The sequence below is a fragment of the Myotis davidii genome, unplaced genomic scaffold (genome assembly GCF_000327345.1).
Source record: "Myotis davidii unplaced genomic scaffold, ASM32734v1 scaffold921, whole genome shotgun sequence".
NCBI lineage: Eukaryota > Metazoa > Chordata > Mammalia > Chiroptera > Vespertilionidae > Myotis > Myotis davidii.
This window is the reverse complement of record NW_006291191.1, coordinates 45,330-57,292: the sequence shown is the minus strand read 5'-3', so window position 1 is coordinate 57,292 and position 11,963 is coordinate 45,330. Positions and strand designations below refer to the sequence as shown.

Here is an 11,963-nt window from a genome sequence, read left to right as displayed (position 1 = left end):
GGCCTGCCCTGCCCCTTTCTTCCCAGAGCTAGCTAGCTTCTCCTCCTTCAACTCTCAGATTTCCTGGAAACATGCACCCCCTCCAGAAAGCATTCCCCTTCTTTTCTTCTCCTTCTTAACCCCTGGTTTTTGTCTGAAACATATTTTACAATGTTTCGTTGACTTTGCTGTTTACTATCTGTTGTGGGTTGAGTGGTTGCCCAAAAAGATATGCCCAACATCAAAACCCTGGAAAGTCTGAATGTGATGTTATTTGAAAGAAAAGGACTTTGCAAGATGCGATTAATAATTAAGTTAAGGATCTCGAGATGAGGCGATCATTCTGGGTAATCCAATGACAAGCGTTTTTTTAAGTGACGCACAGACAGACACGGAGGAGACAGCCACGTGAAGACAGACAGAGGTCTCAGGGGCGCAGCCACACGCTGGGGAACCACCAGGAGCTGGAAGAAGCCAAGAACCGATTCTTACCTACAGCCTCTTGATGGAGAACGGCCCTGCCAACATTTGGATTGCAGACCTCTGGTCTCCAGAACTGCGCCATGACACTTTTCTGTTGTTTTAAGCCAGGCAGTCTGAGGGACTTTGTTACAACAGCCACAGGAAACAATCACACTCCCTCCTCTGGTCGCCCCCAAGGCCATGAACTCAGGAGAGAGGTGAGTTCGTCTGTGTGCCTTCCCAGAGCCCAGCAAGCAGCACAGTGCCTGCTGCTGACAATCATGCAAATGAAAATTCTAACTCCAAGACGCTCTCAATCTCCTCTTTGCCATCACCTGTCAGTCAGTGTTTACATTGCTGTGGGTCCCCCTGAGATAGGAGGCTCATTCCCTCCAAAACAGAGTTTTTCTCACCCAGGGGTGACACTGCTCCCAGGGGGACATTTGACAATGTCTGGGAACATTTTGCTGTCACAACACCAGGGGGAGGTGGGGACCAGGGATGCTGCTCAACATTGTACAATGCACAGGGTAGTCCCCAGGACAGAGCAAATTTCAGCAATGCTGATGACGGGGAAACCCTGGACTAAATTTAGTACTTAGTGCCAATATAAACAGCAAATGCCTCCTAACATCTGTTCCCCCTTCTTCTGCTAACAGCCCCTCAGTTTCCCCTTTGTCACTACCCTTCCCCTCCTCTCAGTCTAACTCCTTTGGGTAGAGTCACCCTCATATCCTCCCAGCCACAGCAGATGGTTCAGGAATGGACATGTGACCCCACCAAAAAAATCATGTCCAACGAAAAACAGATTTGCGCCTGGGAGGCCATTAAATCGCCCCTCCCACTTTCCATTAGACATAGAATGTAGGACTACAAATCTGAAGCAGCTGGGCACCCTTGTCTACCTTCATTAGGAAAAAGAATGGCTGAGAATAGAGAAAAACACCCAAAAGAGCAAAGTTAAGAGATGAAGGGTGGGGTGGGGCAGATTCTCTGACGTAGTGATGCCTGAGCCCCCCCCACCCCACTGCATCCAGCCAAACCTGAAGACGTTTTTCTCCCAGTAATTTTAGTTATATGAGCCCGTTTCAATTGGGTATTCTTGTCACAAGAGCTAAGATACTTGATTAAAACTTCTGCAGACTCAGCTCGGGATTTCCTCAAACCTTAAACTTCTCTAACTGAACATCCCTTATTTCTTCCACTGTTGCCCAAGGGACCTGACTCCCAAGTTTCTCCTAAAGCCCAGGTCACAAAACACCATCCCTGATATCAAAGTCCATCTCTGCACTGTGGTAAGATCTTTAAAAGGCCAGTTATGAGCCCTAGCTGGTTTAGCTCAGTGGATAGAGCATTGGCCCTAGGACTAAAGGGTTCCCTGTTCAATCCCCGGGCCGGTCAGGGCACGTGCGGGAGGCAACCAATTGTTGTCTCTCTCACATAGATGTTTCTCTCTGTCTCTCCCCCTCCCTTCCACTCTTTCTAAAAATAATCAATGGAAAAATATCCCTGGGTGAGGATTACCAAAAAACCCCCCACAAAAATAAAGGCCAGCTATGCTCATACAACACACACTCAGGTCTTGCCCCCTTCCTGGCACCATTAGCATTAGCAAGGGAGACCAAACAGAACTCCTTTTGGATCCTTAAATATGCCCCAACTTCCCACACTCTATTAGCATGCCACTTCCTCCAGGAAGCCTGCCTGGTTTCTTCTGGGGGTTCCCTTCCCTCTGTTCCCACAATGCTCTGGGTTCCACCCATCACTGAGTGTGTTGTAACTGCCTATTTCCTTGTCTATTTCCATGAGCTGCATGAGAATCTGTGTCTCATTTATCATGGAATCCTCCATCACCCAGCAAATGGCCTAATAGGTGGGTGGTACTGTCATTATTATTATTATTGTTATTATTACTGTTATCATCATCATTTTCCCCATTTTCCAGATGAGAAAACCTAGACCCTTGCCCAGAGTCACATAACTAGGAACTCGTAGAGGCGTTTTGATCCTAGGCAACCCATACTCACCCACCACTAACCAACTACCACTAACCAACCATCAGTAAGCACTCAACAAGTGCCTATTACATCAGAGTTCAAATCAGCAAACTTTCTGTAGAGAATAATTTCTTTGGCATTGCAGGTCATAGGGTCTCTGTTGTGACTATTCAGCTAGCAATAGCAGCTATGGCCAATATGCCAGCAGATGGGGTGACCGTGTATCAACTAAATTTTGTTTCTAAAAAGAGACAGGAAGCCACAGGTTATAGTGTGCTGACCCCTGCATTAAATGAATGATGAATGATGAATGAGTAAGTAGAATGCTTAATAAATATTTAGTGAGCACCTACTTATGTTCTGGGCACTGGAGATACAGTTGTAGAACAAACAGACAAAACGCCTTGCCCTGACATTCCAGTGGGAGAAGCAGACAATAAGCAAATAAGTAAAAACTATGATAGGTCAGAGGGTGCTAAGTGCTATGGAGAAAAATTAAACAAGGGAGAGAATGAGAATTGTATATGCGAATGGAGGGGAATGTGGTGCGATCTTAGGTATGGAAGCCAGGGAAGATCTTTCTGGTAGGAAACCTGAAGGAGGTAAGCGAACAATCACAGTGTATATCTGGGAGAAGAGGGATCCATGAAGCAAGAACAGCACATGCAAAGGCCCTGAGGCTGGATTAGCTTATACCTGGTGGCTCTAGGAACAGTGAGGAGGCCTGTATGGCTGGAGTAGAAATGAGTGAGGGGGAGAGAGGGAGGAGTTGAGGGCTGAGAGGTAAACAGAGGACAAATCTGGGTCTCTAAAAATACTTTGCATTTCGCTCCAAGAGCAATGGGGAGCCATGGGAGGGCTGGAAGAGAGGAGGGACAGGGTTTTCCAGGCTCCTCTGTGAAAGCCCTGAAAAGTAACATTTCCCAGAATCGGGCCCAGGATGAGGTCAGTGAACAGAACAGAATGGAATGGAAAAGGGTGAACAGCATCTAAGGTTGACCCTCCCAGGCTTCAGACGTGTTGAGATGAAGTCTTCCAACCGACACAGCCAACCCATGCAGGCCATTCGTCCCTAACTGAGTCCCTTCCCCATGGCTTTGTTTCAGGTCCCCTCATTCCTCATCCTACCAAGCCCGCCTGCAAAACAGCTCCCTCCAGACCGGCATTTCAGAAGCCAGCTAGGTTTCACCTTGGGTTTCTTGGGGGCAGTAACTTCTCTATAGCCACCCAACCCATTTCCTTGTCCATTGGCTTCCAGCTAAACTGCATTCTCAGCTGCTCTTGCAGTTGGATGGGACCTTGTGAGCGAGTTCTAGCCAGTGGAACAGGATGGAAGTAATGGTGTCCCTTCTGGGACTGGCCCATTAAAGCCTCCCGTGGTTTCCTTTCTCATACTCCTTCCTTGCCCCCTGGGTGAGTAGAGAGGACTCCAGGGCTGTAGGGAGGATGGGGTCATGAGACAGAAGCAGCTGGGGTCATAGAAAAACTGTAAAGAAGTACCATCTCCTCAACCCCCACTTGATCCAAACTGGATTGTTATGTGAGCAACAAGTAAATTCTTATTGTCATTGAAGCGATGCAATTTGTCACAGGAACTACCCGCACATACCCTGACTCTACCACATCCTCCAGCCCACTCAGACCCATTGAAATCAAATTAACCAAAAGAGTGACTCCCATGAATTTAGCACTTGCTATATGTCAATTGCCGTGATAGGAATTTAACTTACCTTATCACATTTGGTCCTCACACAACCCTGAGATAAAGGTCCTATCCACATCCCCATTTTATAAATAAGACAGGGCTCAGATAGGTTAAGTAATTTTTATTTCCAAGATCACAAAGCTAGTAAGTACCTGATTTGAAATTCAAACCAGCCTAATACAGTGGAACCTGGTTTCTCGAATGTCTCCCATCTCAAACAATTTGCTTCTCAACCTAACAACCCTTTAAAATATATATATATTAGAGGCCCAATGCATGACGGCCCTCGCAGCCCTGGCTTCGTCTGGAAGGTCGCTCAGCTGTCTGGTCTAATTAGCATATTATGCTTTTACTATATATAATTGATTTCAGAGAGGAAGGGTGAGGGAGAACGAGATAGAAACATTAATGATGAGAGAGAATCATAGATCGGCTGCCTCCCGCACACCGGATCGAGCCTGCAGCCCAGGCATTTTCCCTGACCAGGAATCAAACCATGACCTCCTGATTTATAGGTTGATACTCAAACATTGAGCCACTCCGGCTGGGCCTGACACCCCTTTCATGCTCATACCTGTAGGATGAGTCATGCATCTCTCAGGTGACAAACAAAGGAGAGAACGCGCAAATATGAGTCGGTTCACCACTGTTAAAATCTCAGGATATTGTGCTGTGAATATTTTTGTGTTTCTTTTGTTGCTGCTTATAATTATTGTAAATTTTTCACTTTTTTACTGTACATTTCCTTTCCTTTTTGTTAAATTCTCATTTACATTTCATGTCCTTTTGTTTTCAAAGTGTTTATTTATAGGTTAAACAGTACAATAGACACGTACTGTATATAAGAGCTTAAAACAGGGAATTATTTGGGGATCTGAAACAGATTAATTCAATTTACATTATTTCTAATGGGAAAAAATGTGCCGGTTTTCGAACAGCCTTCCGGAACGAATTAAGTTTGAGGAAAGAGGTTCCACTGTATATAAAGAGCCATGGAAAATCAATAAGAAAAAACAGGCAACAGTACTAGAAGAAAAAAATAATGGGCACGTGATATGAACAAATATTCCACTGAGAGAAAATAAAAATAGCTCTTAAACATAGGAAAAGAGGATCAACCTCTCTCAGAAAAAGAAAATAGAAATTGAGCCATAATGAACTCCACTTATCCCCCAAGTTAGCAACCCTGAATATGTGACAACAGAACAGTCTGTGAGCCAGGCCACAGAGAACAAGCACTCTTACGCACTGAAATCAGGGAAGATCTCTCTGATAAGAAAGATTTTACCAGATCTTTCCAGAGTAATTGGAACAATCCATATGGGAACAATCCCACATAGAGAACAATTGCCCCATCTCCAAAACACACACTCATTCACTCTGAGCCAACAAACCCTTCTGAGAATTTATCCCATGGATATACTTGCCCATGTGTAAGGCTGCCACAGGAACATTTACATGTAGCCAGATACTTTCCTAGGTTCTTTACGGTGACTTGTTTATCCCTCACAACGATGCTTTAAGATGGGAATGTTTATCTCCCTTTTACAGATGACGAAACTGAAGCACAGAGAGGTTAAGTGACATGTCCAAGGTCACAGAGTTCAGGAGCGGAAAATGAATCGTGGACGAGATTATTGATTATTGTTAGAACAAATGCCAAGTGTCCATGGATGAAATAGAGGTAGGTTAGAGTAATTGTTGAATATAAGGATCCTGGGGCCAGGCTGCCTGGGTTCAGGTCCCCGACTCTGCCACTTTCAAATTGGGTGCCCTGGAGCAAGTTACTTAACAACTATGTGCCTCAGTTTCTCCAAACGAAAAAGGAGGATAATAATACTTTCTACCTCACAAGTTGTGGTGGGAATTACATGAGTTACTAGTAATGTATAGAAAGCATTTATACCAAGGTATCAGTGAGCTTTGTCTACAAAGATCTGGAGAGTAAATACCTGCAGCTCCTCAGGCCAGACAGTCTCTGTCGCAACTACTCAACTCTATAGTTATAGCTGAAAATCAGCCATAGACAGTACATAAATGAATGTGCGTGGCTGCGGGCCAATAAAACTTTATTTATAGGAACATACTGTGGACACATTCAGCCCCTGATTGTAGTTTGTTGTCCCATGGTTTAGGCTAAACCTGACACATACCACAATATAAGTGGTTTGTTAAATAAATGAATTATCTGGAACATGATATAGCCATTTTTTGGAAGGGAATGAGGACAATCTCTATGTATGGATTTGGTAAAATTCCCAAGATGGTTATTAAACTGAGGAAAGCAGGGTATAAAGCAGTGGATAGTATATGCTATCTTTCATGTGAAGGGAGAAGTGTAATAAGAACATGAATTCCTTTTTGCTTATATTTGCATAAATTCTGGAAGGACATACAGTCAACTTTTAAAAAGTGTACTAGGGTTCCCTTTTCTCCACATCCTCGCCAGCACTTGTCATTTGTTGATGGCAGCCATTCTGACAGGTGTGAGATGATGCCTCATTGTTGTTTTAATTTGCATCTCTCGGATGACCAGTAACTTTGAGCATTTTTTCATTTGTCTCGTGGCCATCTGTATGTACCCTTTGGAGAAGTGTCTATTTGGGTCCTATGCCCATCTTTTAATTGGATTGTTTGTCTTCCTTTTGTTAAGTTGTATGAGTTCCTTATACATTTTGAATATTAACACTTTATCAGATGTATCATTGCCAAATATGTTCTCCCACACAGTGGGCTCCTTTTTCATTTTGTTGATGGTCTCTTGTGCTGTGCAGAAGCTTTTTACTTTGATGTAGTTCTGTTTATTTTCTCCTTAGTTTCCTTTGTCTTAGGAGATGTGTCTATAAACATATTGCTACAAGAGAAGTCTAAGATTTTGTTACCTATGGTTTCTTCTAGGATTTTTATGGTGTCCTGACTTACATTTAAGTCCTTTATCCATTTTGAGTTTATTCTTGTGTATGGTGTAAGTTGGTGGTCTAGTTTCATTGTTTTGCATGTATCTGTCCAATTTTCCCAGCACCATTTACTGAAGAGACTGTCTTGACTCCACTGTAGGCTCTTGCCTCCTCTGTTAAATATTGAGCATCATGGCTTGGGTCGATTTCTGAGGTGTCTATTCTGTCCCCCTGCTCTATATGCCTGTTCTTTTTAGATTGCTTTGAGTAGTATGGACATTTTAATGATGTTAATTCTACCAGTCCATGGTAAAGGGAACCCTGGTGTACTGCTGGTGGGAATGCAGACTGGTGCAGCCATTATGGAAAACAGTATGGAGTTTCCTCAAAAAATTAAATATGGAACTGCCATTTGTCCCAGTGATCCCACTTCTAGGAATACATCCTTAGAAACCCAGGACATCAATCAGAAAGAATATATGATATGCACCCTGATGTTCACAGCAGTGCAATTTATAAGAGCTAAGATCTGGAAACAGCCCAAGTGTCCGCTAAGATTTGGAAACAGCCCAAGTGTCCATCAGTAGAGGAGTGGATAAAAAAGCTGTGGTACATTTACACCATGGAACACTATGCAGCAGTAAAAAAGAAGGATCTCTTACACTTTGAAACAGCATGGAGGGACCTGGGGAGTATTATGCTAAGGGAAATAAGCCAGTCAGAGAAAGACAAGTATCACATGATCTCACTCATACGTGGAATCTAAAGAACAAAATAAACAGATGAACAAAATGAATCCAGAGACATGGAAGCATGGAACAGACTGTTGAACCTCAGATGGAAGGTGGGGGTGGAGGGTGGGTAGGAAGAAGTTAATCAAAGAACTTGTATGCATATATGCATAACCCATAGACACAGATAATAGTGTGTTGAAGGCCAGGGGTGGGGCACAGGTACAGATTAGAAGGGGTCAATGGGGGGAAAAGGGGACATCTGTAATACTTTCAACAATAAAGATTTTTTTAAGTGAATAAACCTTAAAAAAAATGTAGTCACTTATGGGGGAAGGTAGGAACTGGGTATGTGTGGGTATCTGAGGGACAGGACTAGAAGTTAAATTTTCCCCTGGATGTCTTTTTATGCATTTTAATACCTGAATGATATGGATACATTATTTAACTAAGTTGTTAAATAACCTAAAGATTCTATTGGGCTCTCTGTCCCCTGGCGCAGGCTTCTTCTTAACCTCAGCACTGCTGACATTTGGAGCAGGATGATTCTCTGTTGAGTGTGGCATCTGTGGGCTGTTGAGCAGCATCCCTGGCTTCTATCCACTAGATGCCAGCAGCATTTGCTAAATGGGGGGCAAGCCCTAGCCGGTTTGGCTCAGTGGGTAGAGGGTCGACCTGCAGACTGAAGGGTTTCAGGTTCAATTCTGGTCAAGGGCACATGTCCTGGCTGTGGGCTCGATTCCCAATAGGGGGTGTGCAGGAGGCAGCCGATCAATGACTCTCTTATCATTGATGTTTCTATCTCTCCCTCTCCCTTCCTCTCTGAAATCAATAAAAGTAAATAAAAACCAAAAATAAATAAAAATAAAAGGGGGTCAAAATCGCTGCAGTTTAGAACTACTACCCTAACCCAATTCCTACCTGCGTGTTATGCTGCCCTCCCTCCCGCTAACTCACATCCTTTCTAAAAAGGCCTTTTAGTGAGGGGTTATCAGGTCTCAGACACTGCCATGGGAAGTAGTACTGAAATATCATAAGAATCCACCCCGAAAAGGTGACGTTTTCATTTACAGTTCACAGAGGGGAAACCAAGGCTCAGGGAGGGGAAGCCAGGAAGTGGTGGCACCAGCACTTGAACCCATGTCTGGCTCCTCCAAGCCACCGCCCCCCAGCCCACCCTCCTGCCCGCTCCCTTTCCTGCCTGAGCCAGCGGCACCAGCGTCCACTGAGCTGGGGACCTTGACATCATCTTGGCCCCAGAGCCTGTCCCCACCCCAAGTCTAATCAGCTCCCATGTCCTGGTGGATCTTTCCCACAATGACTGTCACATTCACCTCTTCCTCTTCACGCCCTTAGCCTTCAAGTTTCCTTCATCTCTGCAACCCAGAATGTGGAGTCTCAGAGAAAGAGTTGGGTTGAACTCCAGGGGCAGAGTTGGGTTGTCTGGTCATTGTGGCGGCTTATGATAGTAGCATCCATTCTCTCTGGGCCTCAGATCTGAGGGACCTTCCAGCTTGAAGATTCCCTCCAATCAGACCTCACCCATGAACCATTTCCACCAGCCAGGCCACTCACTGCCCTGCAGTGCAGCACAGCCTGTGTGGGCATTCACCCTTTCCGACCCCAGGGCCTTTGCACTGGCAGCACCCCCTAGCAGAAGCACTGTTTCCCCAGATCCATATGACTCATTCATTCCCTCACTTTCCCCAGGTCTCTGCTCCAACGTCACCTTATCAGTGAGGCCTCCCAGACGCCCTATTCAAAAGTGCGGCCTGTTACGCCTGAGTCCCCTTTCCTGCTTTGTTTGTTCCAGAGTACATACTACCTCCTGACAATTTATATGCTTCCTTCCTTATTTGCTCACTGTCAGTCTCTCCTAGAATGCAGGCTCCACAACAACAGGGGTTTGTATGTGTCCTGTTCTCACTGTCTTGGCCCCAAGAAGAAGTCTGGCATACATTGTAATTGTTGCCAAATGACTGAATGTTTAAATATGGTCTTCCCACCCTCTTCCCTGGAAACAACTGAGGAAAAGCAGAAGAACTATGAAAAGAAAATGAGAGAAACTGGGAAGCACCCCAATTCCAGCCTCCACACCTTCATTTGTGCCATAGCCCCACACCCTTCCCTTTTCTCCCTCAGCCCTTCTACATCCCATTGTCCTGCCTTCCATCTGTTAACAGACAGGGACATGCAAACCTAGAGAGGTTGTTCTTTTGGCACCTCCCTCTGGCTTAATGTTTCAGCTTCCCACACACATCCCATCACGAACGGGGCATGGGGCTGAGCTCTGAAGAGAGACAAAATGAGCAGGGGCAGGAGGGTGCAGAGCTCCCACACGGAAAGGGTCAGGGAATACACCTGCACAGGCTAGGGCCTGGCACAACAGGGTGCAGGAAGCCGGAGCAATGAGAAAGCTCCTATTCACTCTTCAAAACCCAGTACAAATGTCTCCTTTGGAGAAAGCCAGACTCCCTCAGGCAATGTCTTGCCTTTGCTACAGGACCCCCAGCCCAGAGATTTGTCCCTCCACCACAGTCCTGACAACAAGGGGCTGCAGGTGTCTGGTTCCGTGTCCCCGAGTCTGGGAGCACCTTGAGGGTCAGGCCTGGACCTGGGTTCATGGCATTGCCCAGCACATAGACATAGGATGGTCCCTGGAGTCCCTGCAGCTGCTCTCCTAAACATTAATGCCACATCCCCCTGCTTTTCATCAGAGAGCAAGCTTGAGGCAAGCTGCATGCAGGGTGCAAGTTCATCCTTATGTCTATCCACTTTGTCATTCGCTGCCATTAAGCCTCAATGGGGACCCTGCCTCCCTGCTGATCTGAGGCCTGACGGGTGGTAGAGCTACTTCCTCATGTGCTGGAAGGAGACAAGCAAATGTAGGCAATTTTGGGATGGCAGGTGTCAAGAAGGGCTGGCCATGGGGGAGGGGCTCCCTAGAGCTCCCTCCTTCCATCAAGAAATCCTGCCAGGGCTAGCAAAGGGGGACCACCCACCTCTCCACCCAGGGCTCTGTCCCCAGGAAATGTCCCTAAGGATTCCCATGGCCCACTCCCAGAGCAGTCACTTCCCCTCCCCCCACATGCACATGGCAGTCAAACCAGAGAGGAGGCTACGGATGCCCCAACTACCCCCCTCCCCAGCCTACTGCTCCACTGGACAAAGCTTTCATCCAGGCACAGAGACTAAAGGCTGCCCTGTGGGTCCCCGTGAACCTCCATGGCAGGTGGGGCACCCCCTGCCCCCACCCAGCAGCAAATACCACTTCCACCCAGCACCCAGGCAGCCATAGAGACCAGAGGAGGTGCTACGGAGAGAGCATCCAGTCCTATTACCTCCCCCACCCAACCGCATTCAAATAGGGACTTGAATGTGTTTCCTGAGCCGGGGGCGGTCATAGTCAAATCTGCCTCCTCCTGGACCCTCAGCCTTCACAGAAATTGCTACTGAGAAAGAGGAGCTATTCCTAGGCTCCTAAACCCCAGAACCCACCCTCGGGGGCTCAGGACCAGGTCCTGCCTCAATGTCCCCCAGGGGATGGAGGAAGCCAAGAAGAGCAGAACCCTAGGTCACAGGCCCCCATCTGCCCCAGGCCCAGGCAGGAAGCCAAGGGGAAGGAGATGTGAGGGGAAGGAAGGGGCCCAGCGCCGGGAGGAGGAGACACATGTGGGGAAGGAGGCCCCTCCCCCATAGCCAGAATCTGGGGGCAAGGGGTCCAAGAAAACCTTAAGCACCCTGTTGACCAACCAGGGGAATTTCTAGGCACCCCCTCAAGACTCCCAGAGGATGGCACCTGAAGCCTTGAACCCCAAGGAAGTGGGCCTGGGGCTCAGGAGCGGCTAACCCCCAGCTTGCCAGTTCACAGGTCACCCCAGAATTTCAGTGTTACCGTCCACACCACCCCCTTCCCACCCCCTCCCCTAAGCCAGCCGCGGAGTTGACATATACCCCCTGCGGTGCCGGCCCAGAGTCACAGTACACTAACCCAGCCTGGAATGCCCCCCACTTCCAACCCTGGGCCTGGCAGCCCGGGGTGGGCTCACCTGGGACATCTGGGGACGCAGGTTGACCTCGCGTAAGTTGATGGCGTGGGGCTGCAGGTTGTTAAGCAGCTGGCAGAGAAGGACCCCATCCCGCAGGGCTTGCGCCAGCTCGCACACCTGGGCCCCGTCCCAGGTCACCTGGT

General features: G+C 47.1%; 1 protein-coding gene across 1 annotated transcript in view; it reads right to left on the bottom strand.

The window, feature by feature from the left end:
• VAV1 (vav guanine nucleotide exchange factor 1) overlaps positions 1 to 11,963 on the bottom strand; it is a 62,766-nt gene that overhangs the window by 50,135 nt on the left and 668 nt on the right. The window contains exon 2 of the mRNA XM_006764329.2: positions 11,821 to 11,958. Within this exon, the coding sequence (XP_006764392.1) occupies positions 11,821 to 11,958 (138 nt within the window). The remainder of the gene's footprint in view (positions 1 to 11,820; positions 11,959 to 11,963) is intronic.